Source organism: Symphalangus syndactylus, chromosome 17 (genome assembly GCF_028878055.3).
Source record: "Symphalangus syndactylus isolate Jambi chromosome 17, NHGRI_mSymSyn1-v2.1_pri, whole genome shotgun sequence".
Lineage (NCBI taxonomy): Eukaryota > Metazoa > Chordata > Mammalia > Primates > Hylobatidae > Symphalangus > Symphalangus syndactylus.
In genome coordinates, this window is record NC_072439.2 from 25,685,710 (window position 1) to 25,705,678 (window position 19,969).

At 40.2% G+C, this 19,969-nt stretch overlaps 2 protein-coding genes and 1 pseudogene across 9 annotated transcripts in view; 1 reads left to right on the top strand and 2 right to left on the bottom strand.

The window, feature by feature from the left end:
* TBK1 (TANK binding kinase 1) overlaps positions 1 to 2,551 on the bottom strand; it is an 89,844-nt gene extending 87,293 nt beyond the window's left edge. For all 6 annotated transcript variants that reach the window (XR_010116607.1, XR_010116605.1, XR_010116606.1 and 3 more), the window contains exon 1: positions 1,474 to 2,551. The gene's annotated coding sequence lies outside the window, so the exon portion shown is untranslated. The remainder of the gene's footprint in view (positions 1 to 1,473) is intronic.
* A 2,420-nt stretch (positions 2,552 to 4,971) lies between these two features.
* XPOT (exportin for tRNA) overlaps positions 4,972 to 19,969 on the bottom strand; it is a 44,668-nt gene continuing 29,670 nt past the window's right edge. For all 3 annotated transcript variants that reach the window (XM_055249643.2, XM_063621241.1, XM_063621242.1), the window contains 6 exons: positions 19,085 to 19,201; positions 18,797 to 18,912; positions 18,027 to 18,074; positions 14,360 to 14,431; positions 8,556 to 8,612; positions 4,972 to 5,558 (listed from right to left, as the gene is read on the bottom strand). In XM_055249643.2, the coding sequence (XP_055105618.1) occupies positions 5,532 to 5,558; positions 8,556 to 8,612; positions 14,360 to 14,431; positions 18,027 to 18,074; positions 18,797 to 18,912; positions 19,085 to 19,201 (437 nt within the window). In that variant the 3' untranslated portion in view covers positions 4,972 to 5,531. The remainder of the gene's footprint in view (positions 5,559 to 8,555; positions 8,613 to 14,359; positions 14,432 to 18,026; positions 18,075 to 18,796; positions 18,913 to 19,084; positions 19,202 to 19,969) is intronic.
* Positions 9,430 to 11,183, top strand: LOC129465956 (small ribosomal subunit protein mS25-like; annotated as a pseudogene).

The window sequence follows — 19,969 nt, forward strand, 5'->3', positions numbered from 1 at the left end:
GACTAGGTATTCTGTGATGAATTAATGACCACCAATATCCCCAAGTCGGGTTAGGAATATGCAGAATGGTCAGGGGTCTCAATTTTACCAGTCACTGATATAGTACGATATTTTTATATAATTTTACTACCCACCTAATTTAGATAAACTTTATATACAGACTATTGGAAATAAGCAATAAAAATAAGATTCCCTTTTCACAAATAAGGAATACACATTTGTCAGTCATTACATTTCACTCACGATACAATAACACACGTCTCAACTATCTAACGAAAAACCTTCCCTAATCAATGTAATTGTAAATGGCAAATAGTACCATTAGGTACCTATATGTATGTACCTTCAGGATAATAAGAAAAATATTTATCAGCTAAGATATCTGTTCTCTACGCAGATACAAAACTATGGTTTCTATTTAACAGTAATCACAATAGTGGTCAGGGGAAATGTCTTTTGAAACTATCTTCCAATAACTCCACAATAACATGCTAAAACATGACTCAGCACACCCACAACGTGCTTGCCATATAAATCTTCCCAAATTTTTGACAAGCATATAAGCAGGCACTCAACAAGTATGTTGCTGATGATGCCGTCTTCAGCCTACTTCCTTATACCGTCCAAAACGAAAAGTTACTATTTGTTGAGGGATGAAAACAGGTTTGACGACATGGCCTATGGACAAAGTTCCAGGATTTCCAAACTCTACCCCTATGTGATTCATACTCCGGGGGTTTCAGAGTGGAAAAGACCAGTCTTTGGTTATACATTTGGCAATTACTTGGGAGTTGTTTTGAAGCCACCTACTAAAAACATCTGGGATAGAGATTACAAACTAAACCCATAAGCCAGGTAGACGAGGAGCAAGGAAACGTCTGGGAACTCGTATTTCATCGGCATATATTTAAAACATCTTATGCTTCTAGTTTCCAGTGTGAGTCAACCTCTGCGGACTGAACATCACTAAAACTCTAAGGAAACGTCTCTTTTTAATCCTCTGAAAAATCAATGCATTTAAAAACAGCCGTTGTGTCGACGCTCGGAAAGAGGGTAGAAAACAGCGAGTCTAACTCCAAGGGAAAGAGGTGCCCCTGCCTCCCCAGGCAGCCAGGGCCCAGGCCCGGTAACGGAGTCGTCCTCTTTATGCCCAAAGCCGCCGGACGGGATGCAGGTCGAGGACCGGCCGCGCGGCGAGGAGCGGGGATGCAGGGTACAGGGCCCGAGCGACCATTCCACCGACTACGACCGCCCCTGACACACACCCCAGAGGCAGTGTCCACGCAGCCGGGGTCCTGGATGGCTTGGCCTCGGGTCGTGCGGGGCTTCTCGGTGCGCCCGCCCCCGCCCCCGCTCTGACTCAGCATCCCAGCCTCCCACAGGGAGCGGGAGCGCTCCTGGCCGGGCGGCGCAGGCCTGACCGACCGCGCCCCGCGCCGCCTTGGCCCCTCTGCCCGCGGCCGTCTCACTTACCCAGCCGGGTCTCCGCCGCGCCACCGCCGGCGGGCTCCCCCACCCTCCTCGAGCCTCAGGACACTTCCGGCTTCGCAAGCCCTGGCCGGGGGCCACGTGACCGACGGCCGGCGCGCCGGTGCGGGTGCGCGTGCGCACGCCTGTGGCCCGTCCGGTAGCCACCACAGCCGCTGCGGCAAGTGCCGAGTCGGCTTCCGCGGCCACGGTAATGAGGGGGATGTCTGGAGACACACCCCGTCCACTGTTGCCCTCGCCCTTTACCCTAAAGGGGAAGTGAGGAGCCCTGAGCAGCGAACACAGTAATTGGGATTCCCGCAACTGCAAATCCCGCCCCTACCCCGAGCGCCGGCCGACAGTAGGGCGGACCGACGCTGAGCAAGGGATTACATCCCAAGATTTACAGGTGTGCAGAACGTGGGACACGTGGGCGGCAGGCACAGACGGCCGGCAGGGCCGGGAGGGATGGATTCTATGTTTTAAGGGCCCACTTTGGCTGCAGTGGAGCCAGATTATCGTCTCGCAGTAATGTAGACTTTACATTCTTTTTTTCATTTTCCTATCACCCAGAAAGACGTTAAATTCTTAATGTAAATATGTTCATTTAATTCCCTCTCGGTATTTTGGAAAACGGCCTTATTGGAGTATCTAACTCTAAACTTAAGAATTTAAGAACTAAAACTTAAATACTAAAATTAGGTCCTGCAATATTCGTGCAGTCAAAATCTCAAGCTGCTATTCCCAATAAGGAATAGCTTTCTGAAGGGGTCCCTTCTGCCCATGGACAGCAAAACAGGCCTTTCTCAACATATGGAGGGAGCAGAGACCGCTGCTAATCTAGGGCTAAGTTTCTGAGTGGAGAGGAAGAGGAAGATGAAGATGGTGTTTCCCAGAGTAGTACTACAGCAAACACGAATGAATGGGAAGTCATGCGGAGTGGGTCAGAGGCTTTTGAATGTAACAGATCTAGGGTTGCTGTCTCGGCTGCCAATTACTGACTTAAAAAGCTAGTTTCTTACCTCTCTAAGCCTCAGTTTTATCAAATGCACAATGGAGATAACAAAAGTCCACTCTAATGAGTTCTTACAAAGCAAGTTACTTTATTAGCATTTTAAACAATGTATAAGTGATGGAATCATTCTAACAACACATCTATTCACTGCTTACAATTCCAACCAATTTCAGTTCTTTGATATCTAATGACAAGATCGAAGACCTGTTAAAGTTCCTTCCACCAGTAAAACCCACAGCTCAGAGTTGTGGGAGTGATTAACTGAGCCACAGGCCTTCATTCACATGTTTACCGCATTAAAATACCACACAGTGTTTTCTTATAAGGTCAACCACCTGGGAACCAATTAACATTAGCATTAAGATTTAAACTGTTAGGCACAGGGCTAAATCAGGCATTATAAAATATTGTGGTTCCCTAGTCAAGTCACACAAATCCCCAAATATTTCGGCTTGTAACAGTTTTGTCCTTCCTCTCTTGAGGCAATTATTTGGGTACTTGCTTTTAGAAATAAGGTAATTCATGATGGAAGTTTCCTAGCTGTGATGGTGCTCTAGGCAACTTCAGAGAATGAAGATAGAAGTTATGCATGATTAAATAACATGAAGAGTTTAATTTTTATTACACACTCAATTTCCATGCCCTGATTTCTCTTAGCTCTATAAACACATGTAAATCTTCTGCAGAGCTTTAAAGAGCTCCGAAAGGGAAAACACCTTTCCATATATGGAATTGATAGCATAGTAAGGCCATGTGCAGTGGCTTATACCTGTAATCCCAACATTGTGAGGCCAGTGGGAGGATTGCTTGAGGCCAAGAGTTTGAGACCAGACTGGGTAACATAGCGAGACCCTGTCTCTACCAAAAAAAACAAAAAAAAAAGTAGCTGGGTGTGGTGGTGCACACCTGTAATCGCAGCTAGTCCGGATGCTGAGGCAGGAGGATTGGTAGAGTATGGGAGAAGTTACAATGAGCTATGATGTCACCACTGCACTCCAGCCTGGGTGACACACTGATCTCTATTCAAAAAAAAAAAAAAAAAGTATAGTGATACACTATTAATTCCATATATGCTAATATGAGATAGCATCCATATAAACTACTACCAAGTCTTTATGTGCCAGCTACTGTAATAAGTCTTTTCAAGTTTAACTCATTGAATTCATAATGAGTTTTGAGGTAGCTACCATTATTTCCCCCATTTTACAAATAGGGAAACTGAGGCTGGGAAACATTATTTAACTTGCCCAAGGTTCTAAAACCAGTTACTGGCAGAACTGGTATTTGAACCTACTTAATCTGATTCTAGAACCTGTGCTATATAAACTCTTACCCACTATGCATTGCTATTCATTAGTATCCATTTAACAATTACTACTATTGCAATAGCTGCAATTATCACTCCTATAGTACAGGGGAACCTATCAAAGAAACATTCAGCTTTCACTTATCTATTTCTGAAAACATTTTTTATTAAAGTATAAGGTGCATTTCACTGATTTATTTTTATAACTGTCAATTTAGTTAAGTATTTTTATTACATGATGTAAGAAAAATGTTTGAAATGTCTTCTGGAATTAACCAGAACAAAATAAATGTACAAAATTTAGAATAGAATTTTACAGAGTCTATAGGCCACTGAAGCCCATTCATGAAACCCATTCATGAGGCCAAAGGGCAAAACAAACCCTCCCTGAAAATCTCAATTGGGCTTTTAGAATTTAAACGTAAATGTCTATACGAATTGTGCTGCTCAGTTTTGTCCCTCCTCTCTTCTTTCCAGTACTATTATTTTTCCTTTTGCTTTCTCAAGTAGCCATGAATAAAAATAGAGGAAGGCAGGGGTAAGTACTTCTAGTAATTAAATGTCAGTTGCCATTTACAAACATAATAAACACATGGGTATACCATAGTATACTGTGTTCTAAATACATCCAATAAAGAGTTAGAAAATAAATTGGGATTTTAAATTTTTTTTTTTTTTTGAGAGAGAGAGAGTCTTACTCTCTCGTCCAGGCTGGCGTGCAGTGGCACAATCTCAGCTCACTGCAACCTCTGCCTGCCGGGTTCAAGCGATTCTCCTGCCTCAGCCTCCTGAGTAGCTGGGATTACAAGCGTGCACCATCACACCTGGCTAACTGTTGTATTTTTAGTAGAGATGGGGTTTCACCATGTTGGCCAGGCTAGTCTTGAACTCCTGACCTCAAGTGATCCACCTGCCTTGGCCTCCCAAAGTGCTGGGATTACAGTCATGAGCCACCACGCCCGGCCTGGAATTTTAAATTCTATCAACAGATTCACATAGGCTTTTTCTAGTACATTAAAAAAAAGACTCATATAACAGAACTAAGTTGCATGTTACCTTTGAGGAGTGAGGTTAAATGAATTAAAGCATCCACACACTCATTTGTAAACCTTTAAATGGGAAATTAGGGAGAGATTAAGATGAGAAAATAAAACTATTTATAATAATTCCAGAAAAGACTTGGTAGATTTCACTACGTAAAATTTATTTTTATATATATATATAAAAAAAAGTATAACACTGGAGCCTAAAACCATTCTCTTTTGTAGAATACATATTGGCATTGAAACAGTTTAAAGAAATGAAATGGCTATCTACAAAAAGTTAGTTTTGATTGTTGTCTTCCCCCATACTTTATGTGTCTTCACACATAAAGAAAATTTTCAAACATTTTATATTCAGCAATTTTTTAAAAAAGTACACTGTTTTCCACTGCTATGGTCTTTATAAAGGACTTGACTTAAAATTTCAAATAAGAAAGAATTAAGGTTCTAGGATAACTCTTGTGTCTTTTAAGAGCATCTTTATACAGAACAATTTGGACTGGCATGCAGGCAACTTCTTTTGTTGTTACATATCTGTATTAGGAAAATTACACCTATTTTACAGAAAAATCCCAAAACATATACTGCAGTAAGCTCAAAACAATGTGAAAAAGACCAGTGTGAATGGCACACAAAAATCGCCTCTTTATAAATTAACTGGAATTCCTGATCATGAAGTAGGCACAGGGAAATCCAGTCCTTAGGGCTTTGCTCTCTGGAAGAACACCTGTAAATAAAGTATTAATGCAATCAGTACTAATGTCAGAAGATACCACTTTCACCTGAAGAAAGGTTCCAAGTTTCTGAGTGCTAGCAATGTTCTTTTGTAACATTAGAACATTTCGCATGCCTTATATATCCATATGTAATCCAAGCTAAGAACTTTCTGTTCTGGAGAATTAGGTAAGTGTAGATATAACATACGCTGACATCACCCAACTGGGGAAGTAGTGAAAATATGGTGTTATCTCTATGCTATGGAAATCAAGTGGTCAGAAGAAAACAAGCTCTTCACACCTTTTTACTGATTGGTACTATTTCAAAATTAACACTGGTAAATTAAATATTGAGGCCGGGCACGGTGGCTCACGCCTGTAATCCCAGCACTTTGGGAAGCCGAGGCAGGCGGATCACCTGAGGTTGGGAGTTTGAGATCAGCCTGACCAACATGGAGAAACCCAGTCTCTACTCAAACTAGAAAAAATTAGCCGGGTGTGGTGGCGCATGCCTGTAATCCCAGCTACTCGGGAGGCTGAGGCAGGAGAATCACTTGAACCTGTAAGGCGGAAGTTGTGGTGAGCCGAGATCGTGCCATTGCACTCCAGCCTGGGCAACAACAGCGAAACTCCGTCTCAAAAAAAAAAAAAAAAATTAAATATTGAGGAGGAAACAAGTCAAAGCTGAACATAGCAGGTCTGACTCCATAAGGAATTTGCTATTTATTTGATGATTCAAAAGTACTTCCAAGTCAAAATGTGAGACTACAAAGGAGTTGGCTAGAGGCTGTGCTAGGCGTGGCCTAGTACTACACACTGCCATCCACAGCAGGTCAGGTGAGCACCAGACATAATTCCGTGTTCTTAGTAAGGACAATGATATGGTTTGACCTGGTGTCCCCACGCAGATCTCATCTTGTAGCTCCCATAATTCCCATGTGTTGTGGGAAGGACTGGGTGGGAGATGATTGAATCATGGGGGCAGGTCTTTCCCATGTTGTTTTCCTGATAGTAAATGGGTCTCACAAGATCTGATGGTTTTAAAAATGGGACTCTCCCTGCACAAGCTCTCTCTTTGCCTGCTGCCATCCACGTAAGATGTGACCTGCTCCTCCTTGCCTTCCGACATGATTGTGAGACCTCCCCTGCCATGTGGAACTGTAAGTCCAATAAACCTATTTTGTAAATTGCCCAGTCTCGTGTATGGCTTTATCAGCAGCATGAAAATGGACTAATACAGACAAGAACAGTATTGATAGTGCCCTAGTACCTAGGAGATTCATTTAATAGATAATCTACTGACTATGTGCAGGGAAAAGAATGATCACTATATAGGCAAAAAACAAGTTACAAGGAGGCTGTGCTTAAGGCAAACCTAGAAAAATGGGTACAGTTCATACAGAAGTTGGGCTGCTAGTAAGGCAGGATTTTTGAAGAACTACAAGAACAGTATACACCATTTCTGCAAGAAAAAACGGAAAGGTAGTCTCAGATCAGAATATGAAAAAAAAATTAAGTGCCAAACTGAGAAACATGAATTTGTTCAGGAAGGTTATGAGGAAGGCGAATAAATATCAAAGGACTGTTTGAAGTTTTCAAACACATCAGCCTGGCTAGAACAAGAGAAGAGTGATCAGAGTAAGATAATATCAGCCTACACCAGAGACAGAAGAGAGAGAGGATGAGGAAACAGTCTGCAAGATCTGAGGGTCAATCAGATGTGAAGGGAGGAGTGAGCACAAAAGAATGAAATTAATTTTTTCCAACTAGAATAATAATGCTAACACTGAGATAATTATGATCACTAAGATAATGTCATCACTGAAGAGAAGTTGGGCCCAGAAGGAAGACTTTTTATAAATGCTATGCAGATGAATAACCACATCTGGAGAACAAGCCTTCTATAGGGTACCTAGATCTACTGTTACAGACACCTCTAACAGATAGTGAGGATTGAGTCCTTAAATTCAGTTTGACTGATGGGTTATTTAACAGGGGTTACTCCTGTAGGCACTTTGCTTTTTTATGGGAGGATGGCGAAGGGGAGGGTTCCCAATGATAAACAAAAACAAGCCCTCAATATTCTTCCACACAAACTTTCTGAGATGTTTAAGCTGACAAACTACAACTAAGAAAAAACTGACAAGGGAAGATGTTAGAACCACAGTCAAAGGATGGCACACTTAAATTATTTACTGCGCAAAGCCCTTTGACTTACAAATTCTACTGAATGTCTTTGCCAAAAGAACCAGGTGATACACTAAGTTACCTGCTACTGAATTTAATATAGTGCTTTGTCTTCAAATTATTTGAGTGAAGATAATAAAAAATAATTCATCTTGTCACACTGTAACTTTATTTCTAGATCATGAGCTCCTTATGGGGAGGGAAAATTACTCATAGTTGTATTTGCAGCCATTACTGTAGTACTTGGTACATAAAAAGCAGTCATTATGTATGAAATGAATGACTACCTAGGTAAGACCAAGACAGTTTCATCTCATGAACTTAATTATAACTATGAATACCAAATAAACATGTGACACTTTTTGTTGATTTACAGAGTTAAAAAAAAAAAAAATCAGTAATTTTGTAAATGTAAAAAGGAGGCTTGATGGCCCAAATCTGAGGATTCTCCTTTTTGTCTGTTTTACAGTTCAAATGTTTCAAAATAGGATATAAGCAAGTATCTCATCCTTCTGTTTTTATATTTTTAGCCCCTTCTTTTCAACTTAATTTGGGCAACTGTGCTTGAACATTTCTTATTCTCCTAATCCCTCTAGTTTCTATTTAATTACATCATGAAACTGTAAAAGAAAACTGGCATTTTCTCACCAATATACTCAAAGGTGTACACATTCAGTGTGCTTACTTAACTTATGCTCTTTTTCAAGAGCTTAGTTAAAAGGGACTTCACATAAACATCTATAATTGCAGATATGTATTCTCTCTTGGCTCTCAAACATTACCTAATTGTATGAAGATATGTGAGTTTCACAAATACCTACCTTTAAGTAATTTTTAAAAACTTTAGCATCAGGCTGCTGAAGCGCTTGACAAAACTCCTGGGGGGTGGGGAAAAGAGGGAGAAAAAGAACAAATGTATTGTATTAAATCCATTGTAATTCGTATCCATTTTTTTTTTTTTAATTTTTTTTTAAAGAGATGGTCTTGCTCTGTCATCTAGGCTGGAGTACAGTGGTGTGATCATAGCTCACTGTAGCCTCCAACTCCTAGGCTCAAGGGACACTCCCACCTCAGCCTCCCAAGAAGCTGGAATTACAGGCATAAGTCACTGTGCCCAGCTTTTTTTTTTTTTTTTTAAAAAGCTGTAGTTAAAAACACTTAAAACTTACCACCTTAACCACTTTTACATGTACAGTAAAGCATTAACTACATGCACACTGTTGTACAACAGGTTTCTAGAACTTTTGCATCTTGCAAAACAAGCTTGCTTTCTGCCTCTTAACTGAAGAACTACCCATTTTCCCCTACTCCAGCCCCTGGCAACCACCACTTTCTGCTTTGGTGAGTCTACTTTAGATATCTCAAACAAATGGAATCACATAGCATTGTCTTTTAATAACTGCCTTATTTCATTTAGCATAAGGTCCTCTAGGTTCATCCACATTACAGCATATGACAGGATTATTTTATAAATCAGGCTTAATATTTTCTATTGTATGTATATACCATATTTTGTTTATCCATTTATCTGTCAAAGGAATTTAAGGTTGCTTCAAATTCATAGTATTTAACTTATCAAGATCAATTCAAACAGTATCTCACCACAGGAGGTTTATAGCATTTTCAAATGTTAGTACTTGTCAAACAGGCTGCTTTCACTTTTGAGAACATAGCTCTCCTAGACAAGATAGATTCATGCCTGAGAGGAGTAAGTGGGACAAAAACTACATTGCTACGGCTGCTCACATCTAGTAAGAGGGATAACCAAACAGAGCTAGACCAAAAGAAAAGAGAATTCTAATAGAGAATATTGTGCAAAATGTGTTGTCTGACATAAGGCATATGAAAAAGGGAAAACTGAGGTTCCTTATCTTTCATAATGAATTACTAAATAGAAAAATAATTTTGTTTCATTTAGCAATCTGGAAGATTAGCTGTAAACTGAATGGTCTAAGTTCTACTTTTGATGAGCACTAAGATCACAAGAATAGTAATTTATTATTTTCATTAAAATATGAGTTTACTTATATATCAAATGATAACCAAGAAAGTCATTAATATCTCTAAAGTTAAAGGTGGTATACTGTGAAATAAGAGATCACAAATTCATTAAAAATGAGTTAAATTCATTTTTTAAACTCACGTGAGATCTACTTTATTTTTGAAAAAACAGCATTATAAAAACTTCAAAAAACACCATTGAGGCTGGGCACAGTGGCTCATGCCTGTAATCCCAGCACTTTGGGAGGTCAAAGTGGCTGTATCACTTGAGGTCTGGAGTTCAAGACCAGCCTGGCCAACATGGTGGAACCCCATCTCTGCCAAAAATGCAAAAATTGGCCAGGTGTGGTGGCACGCGCCTGTAGTCCCAGCTACTTGGGAGGCTGAGGTGGAAGAACTGCTTGAACCCAGGAGGCAGAGGTTGAGGTGAGCCGAGATCGCACCACTGCACACTAGCCTGGGTGACAGAGTGAGGACCCTGTCTCAAAATAAAAACAAAAAACAAAAAAACACCATTGAAAGACAGCTGTGTTCATGGACTGAAGACTTAATATTGTTAAAATGTCCTCGCTACCCAAAGCAATCTGCTGAGAAGTGGTGTCTGCTGTTCTCTTACCTCTCTTTGTTGTCTGACTGCCACCACCTGTGAAGGGGCCCTTACCATTCTGCAGTACCCAGACCAGGGTGATGTAGTAGTGTTCAGGGACTTGGTGAAGGTCATAACAATGAATTTTAACACACATGGGGAGCTGGGTGACAGTGCCAGGAAATTTGTATTTTTCAACATACCTCAAATCCAAAAAAAAAAAAAAAAAAAACCCTTGGATGGGGCACGGTGGCTCACGCCTGTAATCCCAGCACTTTGGGAAGCCGAGGTAGGTGGATCACGAGGTCAGGAGTTCGAGACCAGCCTGGCCAAGATGGTGAAACCCCGTCTCTACTAAAAATACAAAAATTAGGTGGGTGCAGTGGCGGGCGCCTGTAATCCCAGCTACTTGGGAGGCTGAGGCAGGAGAATCGCTTGAACCCGGGAGGCGGAGGTTGCAATGAGCCAAGATCGTGCCACTGTACTCTAGCCTGGGCGACAGAGCAAGATGCCATCTCAAACAAAAAACCCTTGGATGCAGATCATGATGTTTAAGAACACAATACCATTACCCTTCCTACAATTCTATTTATATTATGAAGAGCAGGTCCTGGTGGATATAGAGATCAAGATAAATAAGGAGATCATGGAACACATCAAAAAAATTGTGGGGAAGAATGAGGACACAAGAAAGGAGAGCAGGAGAAAAAGCAGCTCTCTCACCCAGCTCATTTTGGCCTTCAAAGTAGTTCTGATGGGAATCTACCTGTGAAGTGAAAGGGCAGGTGCCCTGTCTGGGCTAGTGGCATTGCTCAAGGAGAAGACAGGGAAGTACAAAGCAATACTGAAAGCCAGTGCCTAGCAGTAAAGTCCAAGGCCACTACAGGCTAGGATAACTGATAGGGGGTTACCTTGGTCACAGAAAAGCCCCTGGTTCTGGACAGGTGCAGTGGCTCACGCCTGTAATCCCAGCACTTTGGGAGGCCGAGGTCGGCGGATCACTTGAGGTCAGGAGTTCAAGACCAGCCTGGCCAACGTGGTGACCCCATCTCTACTAAAAATACAAAAATTAGGCACGGTGGTGGGCGCCTGTAATCCTAACTACTTGGGAGGCTGAGGCTGGAGAATTGCTTGAACCCGGGAGGCGGAGGTTATAGCGAGCAGAGATTGTGCCATTGCACTCCAGCCTGGGCGACAGAGCAAGACTGTCTCAAAACTCTGGAAATGTCTGCAATAAAAGGGTCCCCCCCCCCCACTTTACACATTATGTAAAATGACACAGGGGAAAGAGTATATAAAACTGAGCTGCTAAATGAATATCCCTGTTCCATCAGGTCAACAGAATGCTTCTTAATGGCCAGGCAAGGTGGCTCATGCCTGTAATCCTGGGACTTTAGGATGCCAAGGTGGGAAGATCATTGAGGTTAGGAGTTTGAGACCAGCCTGGTCTCTACTAAAAAAAAAAGCAAAAACAAAAATTAGCTAGGCATGGTGGTGCCTGCCTGTAATCCCAGCTACTCAGGAAGCTGAGCCACCAGAATCACTTGAAACTGGGAGGCGGAGGCTGCATGCAATGAGCCAAGATCGTGCCTCTGCACTCCAGCCTGGGCACTGAAGTGAGACTCCATCTCAAAAAAATAAAAATAAATTTAAAAAATTTTAAAAAGCTTCTTAATCATTCCAAAAACAAAAAACAAAGTGACGTACAGATTCAAGGCAATCCGTGTAAAAGTTCCAAGAGCATATTTTATAGAAACAGAAAAAATAAAACTAGAATTTACATGGAATCACAGAAGGCCCTGAATAGCCAAAACAATCCAGAGAAAGAGCAAAGCTGGATGTACCACACTTCCAGATTTCAAAATATATTTTAATATTACAGTATGAAAACAGTATGGTACTAGCAAAAGACAGACATATATCCTAGCTACTTGGGAGGCAGAGGCAGAAGGATTCTTTGAGTCCAGGAGTTTGTGGTTGCTGTGAGCTATGATAGTGCCACTGCACTTGAGTCTGGACAACAGAGTGAGACCCTCTCTCTTTTAAGACAGAGACATAAACCAATGGAACAAAATAGAATTTGAAAATCCACTCCTGCATACAGTCAACTGATCTTCAACAAGGGTACTAAGAATACACAATGGGGAAACAATAATCTCTTCAACAATGGTGCTTGTAAAGCTAGATATCTATGTGCAAAAGAAAACGAGACCCTTATCTTACACCATACACAAAAATCAACTCAATGTATTAAAGACTTTATATGTAAGTCTCCAAACTGCAAAACTAGGAGAAAACATAGGAGAAAAGCTTCAAGATGCTGGTCTTTGAAATGATTTCATTGATATCATGAAAAGCTACATTAGTGGGGCTACATTGAATTAAGAAGCTCCTGCACCATAAAGTAAGCAATCAACAGAGCAGAAAGGCAACCTCTGGAATAGCTAAAGAATGGGAGAAAATATTTGCAAACCATTTATCTGATAAGGGGTTAATTTCTAACATATAAAAAAAACTCCTTTAATTCAATAGCAAAAAACTTAATAACTTGATTAGAAAATGGGGTAAAGAATGGAATAGACTTCTCCAAATATAAATGGCTAACAGGTGTATGAAAAAATCCTCAAACATCACTAATCATAAGGGAAATGCAAGTCAAAACCACAATGAGATATCACTTCACACCTGTCAGAATGGCTATTACAAAAAAAACAAAAGACAGCAAGTGTTGGTGAGATTGTGGAAAAATTGGAACCCTGCTACACAACTGATGGAAATGCAAAATGGTGTATAGCCACTATAGAAAATAGTAAGATGTTTCTTCAAAAAATTAAAAATAGAACTACCATATAATCCAGCAATCCCACTTCTGGGTATTTATCTAAAAGAATTGGAATCAGCATCTCAAAGACATATTAGCACTCCCATGTTAACTGTAGCACTTACAAGAGCCAACATGTGAAAACAGCCCAAATGAATCTATCAGTGGATTAATGCATAAAGAAAATGTGATATATACACACAATGGCATGTTATTCAGCCTTAAACAATTGGGAAATCCTGCCATATGTAACAACATGGATAAACCTAAAGGACATTGTGTGAAACAGCCAGTAACAAAAAGAGAGATAACTGTATGATTCCACTTATATTAGGTATCTAGTCAAATTCATAGAATCAGAGAGTAGAATGGTAGTTTCCAGGAGATAGGGGCTGTGGGAAATGGGAATTGCTAATCAATGGGTATAAAGTCTTAGTTATGCAAGATGAGTATGTTCTAGAGATCCACCTATATTTTATAGGTACATCACTGTCCCTATAATTAATAATACTGTGTTGTGCACGTAAAAATTGTTAAGATGGTGTATATCTCATATAAGTGTTCTTACAATAAAATAAAAACACTATTGATGAAGAAACAAATTTTGGAATCTACATAAGAGATTGTAATTCTAGTTTTAATCAAAAGTTTGATACGTCATTAACTCCATGTACTACTGGACAAGAAATCTGGAAAATTATATGCCATGAAACAATATTATACAAATGACTTGTTAAAAGTATAAGGTAACTTTCCAGACACTTTCCTTAAAAGACAGTTTCAGATTTACAGATTAAGCATTGATAAGCTTGGTGTACACACAACGAACTACCTGGCACAAAGCTTCAGAACTCTTGCTATGGAACTTCAGCAGTCTGGCAAAGCCTACTAGGCTCCTTTAGAATGTTTTTTTAAAAAAATGCATAAAACAAAATACATGGGATTACGATAGAAGCCAATTATACTGAATAATGGTTATCAAACTAAAGTATGGTAGAACAGTAAGGACTTATTAACTTGTTAGGTAACAAGATGTAGTGATATTACTTAGTAGCTCATAATTTCAAAATGGTGATAAGCATAAACAGTATTTTGAGATACTGGCAACAACTTATATAATATGAAAATATTTTTTATTTCTGCTAGCGACAATGTTACAGGCAATGCTGCTACTATTGTGATCTCTCGCCTACACAATGGTAAGAAACAGCTCTTACCTGAATTATTTCTGGAGCTACTTGCAAGGAGGGCAGGTACTCTTGTTGAAGATACTGAACACATTCTGGGCCCTGAAGATTAAAAGATACTTACAATTATTTTCTTGCTTGACATTAATAAGCTTAAAAAGAATTGGAACAATACATGTACACTTTAAAGGCAATATAGTATTGTGCTTAAGAACACAGACTCGAGAGCCAGACTGCCTTGGTTTGAAGCCTGGCTCTGACAACTTTTCTTCTTTTTTTTTTTTTTTTTAATTTTACTTTAAGTTCTGGGTTACATGTGCAGAACGTGCAGTTTTGTTACATAGGTATACATGTGCCCTGGTGGTTTGCTGCACTTGGGCAAGTTACTTAACCTTTCTGAGCCTCGGTTTCTCCATCTGAAAAATAAGGTTCTTGGCCGGGTGCAGTGGCTCATGCCTGTAATCCCAGCACTTTGGGAGGACGAGATGGGTGATCACTTGAGGTCAGGAGTTTGAGACCAGTGTGGCCAACATGGTGAAACCCTGTTTCTACCAAAAATACAAAAAAATTAGCTGGGCGTCATGGCGCATGCCTGTAATCCCAGCTACTCGGGAGGCTGAGGCAGGAGAATCACTTGAACCTGGCAGGCACAGGCTGCAGTGAGCCGAGATTATGCCACTGCACTCCAGCCTGGGCGACAAAGCGAGACTCTGTCTCAAAAAAAAAAAAAAAAATCAGTGTATCTCTCCTCGATGTACTCTTCCTTGCACTAACATCTGGAATTCCTGTTTAATATTAGTGCTCCTGAATCAAAGGATTTATGTTTCCTCCTTCACCTTGGATCTAGGTCCCAGTTTAATAACCCATCAGAGGAAACCTGTCTGTAATTGAGTGGCAGTAACCCTGAACTGTTTCCCAGATCCCTCCTACTTTCCTTCTCATCTTTTTCTTATGTCTACCCTGTCTGTGCTTGCTTCCTGTGCAATGTTCATCACTTTGTAACCTCACTGTTATCACTTTAAAAGAGTGTAGTTTTGTTTGTTTTGAATCAGGGAAAGTAAACTTACACCTCAAGTCAGTCACAAGAACGAGAAAAAAGAACAATGAAGCAAAACATTTTTTTCTTTTTGTTTTTTGAAGCAAAACACTTTAAAATATAATATTGTTTGACTCAATTCTGTATGTGTAAATTAAGACTTCTATGGATAAAACAAATACTTCTGAAGTAGAAATACCATCCTTACTGTTTCCTTTCATCCGTCATCCACATCCACCTTGACTGTTTAGCATCCAAACAACGCCATCCAATCTCCTCTCTTGAGACTGTCTTCCCTTATCTTTCATAATGCTCCTACCTCTGGTTCTGCTTTTTCATTTCATTTTGTTTTTGTTTTTTTGAGACAGTCTCGCTCTGCCGCACAGGTTGGAGTGCAGTGCCACGATCTCAGCTCACTGCAACCTCACTTCCTGGGTTCAAACAATTCTTGCGCCTCAGCCTGCCAAGTAGTTGGGATTACAGGCGTGCACCACCACACCTGGCTATCTGGTTCTACTTCTACCTTTCTGTTGACTCTTGCTTGAGCCAAAGTTCTTTCTGTTCTGGTCTTAGAAAGTCTCAGTCATTCCTATGGCTTTACTTTGACTGACTTACACTGAGGACTCCAAAATCAGTATTTAATCCTAACTGCTTCAGACCCATTGTTCCAAACACTTTCCCTCCTAAATTACAAACCCACTGCCTACTGATTTCCTGACTTTACACTTGTAATACAAGGCTTTTATCTATCTAGTCTCATCTTATTTTTTAGCTATCACTTCTGCCTCTATACTTTAGCTAAACAGAATTAAGTCTATAACTTCCCACCAAATCCACCATGCGATATCTAATCTAATCTGTCTTTGTACACCTACTTTACTTTGCCCAGAATGCCAGCTCCCTATTAGTCCCATCAATCTACATTTAAGGGCCATCAAAAATATCACCTCTTTCCTACAGCTTGCTTAGATTGCCTCCTCAGGCAAAATTGCCCATTCAGCTTTAGTTCCACAATATTTTATATATCTCCACTAAAGTACTTAACCCACTGGAGTTTTTTATGTGTTGGTTTCCCTTGATTCTGAGCTCCCGAGTATCGGGGGGTGCTTTGTTTACCTTTATACAGTTCCCCTGCTGTCCCTAAACACACACCTACCCCACCCTGGCAGGTAGCAAGTATAGTAGAAATGCTGCTGAATTGAAAACACTTCAAGTCTCTATTAGAATCAAAAAACCAAGTTCAAATGAGTGCACAGCTGAATGGAGACCACTGAGCAAAAGCTCATGTTCTTTTTAGGGGGTGAGGGCAACTACTGCTCTTTAGCTGGCTGTAGCTATGTGGCAATAACAGTCCTGTGCTGGCATTCTATGGCTTTGAGAGAGGCTGGAGGGAAGAATTTTTGGTTAAAAAAAGTATCTGAGATTTTTAAATGTTGGCAACCAATTCCAGTTATTTACAAATACCCAGAATCAGCTGGGCATGGTATAATACCAGCATTTTGGGAAGCCAAGGCAGGAGGAATGTTTAAGCCCAGGAGTTCAAGACCAGCCTAGGCACAATGGTGAGACCTGGTCTCTATAAAAATCGCAAAAATTAGCCAGGTGTGGTGGCGTGCGCCTGTAGTCCCAGCTATTCAGGAGGCTGAAATGGGAAGAGTACTTGAGCCTCGGAGGTGGGGTCTGCAATGAGCTGAGATCATGCCACTGCACTCCAGCCTGGGTAACACAGGGAGAACCTACCACAAAAAATAAAGTAAAATATATATTAAAAAAAAACCAAGGCCAGGCACAGTGGCTCATGCCTATAATCTTAGCACTTTGGGATGACATGGTGGGCAGATCAACTTGAGGTTAGGAGTTCAATACCAGCCTGGCCAACATGGTGAAACCCCATCTCTACAAAAAATATAAAAATTAGCCGGGTGTGGTAGCATGCACCTGTGTGGTCCCAGCTACCCTGGAGACTGAGATGGGAGGATCGGTTGAGCCTCCAGGAGGTGGAGGTTGCAGTGACCCCAGATTGCACCATTGCATTCCAACCTAAGTGACAGAGTGAGACCCTGTAAATAAATAAAAAATAGGCTGGGAGCAGTGGCTCACGCCTATAATCCCAGCACTTTGGGAGGCCAAGGCAGGCAGATCACTTGAGGTCAGGAGTTTGAGACCACCCTGGCCAACATGGTGAAACCCTGTTTCTACTAACAATATAAAAATTAGCCGGGCATGGTGGCGGGTGCCTGTAATCCCAGCTACTCAGGAGGCTGAGGCAGGAGAATTGCTTGAATCTGGGAGGCAGAGGTCACAATGAGCCGAGATCATGCCACTGCACTCCAGCCTGGGCAACAAAAGTGAAACTCAGTCTCAAAAAAAAAATAAAAATAAAAATAAAATAAAAAATCTGGTAGTGAAGAAGCCTACAAGATCGTGAAAACTGAATCTTGAAATTCTCGGTAAGATTTTTCACATCCTTAGTCAAACCAAAACATGTTACCCAAAACATGAAGGACAATAAATGGATACTGCTATTTTCATTCATCCCCTTTCCCCACATCCAAAAAGTCAAAACAAAAGTTAAATTTTACACAAGATACATCTTTCAAGAACAAGATAATAATACCACATGTGAGGTGAAAATGAAGGGGCATGGACTAAAAGGCTTACCCGTTTGAGATGAATTGTTTTCAGTGTCACTGCACACTCAGATAAAGCCTGTGAAAAACAAGTTTAAGAATTTCTATATATTCAATTCTTGTTTAGTAATCCAGCTCTTCTCTTTACTACCCTGGCCACTGCCAGGGAAATTCAAATAAATATTTCCAGAGAAATATTTAACTCCAGAGAAGGGACAGAGGAAGGAAAGGTAACAGGCAGGTGGACTAAGTGGGTTGAAGTACAAAAAGAAAAAAACAGAAAAATACAAACTGTTGTTTTAACACAGTAAATTACAGTTATGAAATCTAGCTTTTACCAGGTTGTGGGAAAGTTAGAAAGCAGAAACTGACATTAAGAGTTGTGAAAATTAGATTTGGGGAAACTATCATACGAGGAGGATAAAGTTGCCATTTCATGCTCTTAATGATTAGGGAAAACCACTAGGTACAAGTTTTAGAATTAAAGTAGTAGCAGGAAACTAATACTCAAGCTTGAAGGAATGTTTGTGTCATATGCCCTTTCATGGTCCTAGAAAAAGTCAGGTGTTAAAGTTGAAGGACTAGAATTTGTAAAATTCAGCAGTAGCACTGGGATTCAATAAGAATTCATAAAAACTCCAGAAGGTATCATAAATCTTTAAAAGAAGAACTCTGATCTGAAATCACTAAATTAAAAAAAAAAAAAATCAATGAAACATAATATAATCAACCTGGCATTAAAGAAGAAATTGGGAATATATGAGAGCCACACAAGGTAAACAAAGATTCCTAGGTGCTTACCAATACTGTTTGTGCATCTGCCAGGTCAAAGGTTTGTTTTAAAGGTGCTAGGAAACATGCGGGGACAATGTGCTTATAAACAAAATCAGCAAATCCCACTGGTCCATCTTTACCTCCTGTCAAGAGAATTCAAATTTTCATCTTATATATAAAAGTAAGTCAATTAATTCATCACCAGGGAAAACCAACTCCCAGTTTCTCTCCCTGTTAGGGCTACGTTCCATTTCATGTCTAAGAGTTTTATGAAAGAGTTTGGGAAATGAAGGTTAAGAAATAAAATTATCTTACCCCAGAGTTCTACCAACTTTGAGAGGATGATAAAACATGTTTTCTGTGCAATTGGATCTGGATATTCAACTGCTCCTTGGATAACAGTAACCAACACTCTTTCTACATTCTCTGCACCTGAGGAGAAAAACTTCAGTTTAAGCAATTTCCAAAATTAACTAGGAAAGTAACCTGAAGTTCTCTTTTCATATACATTAACAAGTCAAAAATCATTTACAGGTGGAATGGGAAAAATGAAGGGGGGGGAAAAAGCATTTACAGAGTTGCCAAAATCCCTTGAGTTTTATTAACTGGGCACCTAAAGTTTAAACATTAAACATTGAAAAATCAGCTGGGCATGGTGGCTCCTGTCTGTAATTCCAGCACTTTGCAAGGCCGAGGAAGACTGCTTGAGCCCAGGAGTTTGACCAGCCTGGGCAACATGGTGAGATCCCATCTCTACAAAAAATAAGCCCAGCATTGTGGCAACTGCCAATGGTCCTGGCTACTCAGGAGATAGAGATGGGAGGATAGCCCAGGAGGTGGAGGTTGCAATAAGTCGTGATGACACCACTGCACTCCAGCCTGGGCAACAGAGTGAGACCCTATCTCACAAATCAAATCAAATCAAATTAAATTAAAAAATAAAACAATGAAAAATCAGTTTGCCCCTGGTATCTTGTTCCCTAAATTTCCTATACAGAACTCTCTACACAAATCTATACAGCTCCATTTATTTTATATTTCAAAATGGCAAATTTGCCATAAAGATCCAATTGTCAGGTCAATTCTGGTAAGTAACCATGTTATTTATATTGCTAAAGAACCAAATTAAAAAAATATTGCAGAAAGAAAAAAGGAACAGAATACAAATTAATTTTAGGTGCTTTACATAAAAGTGATCGA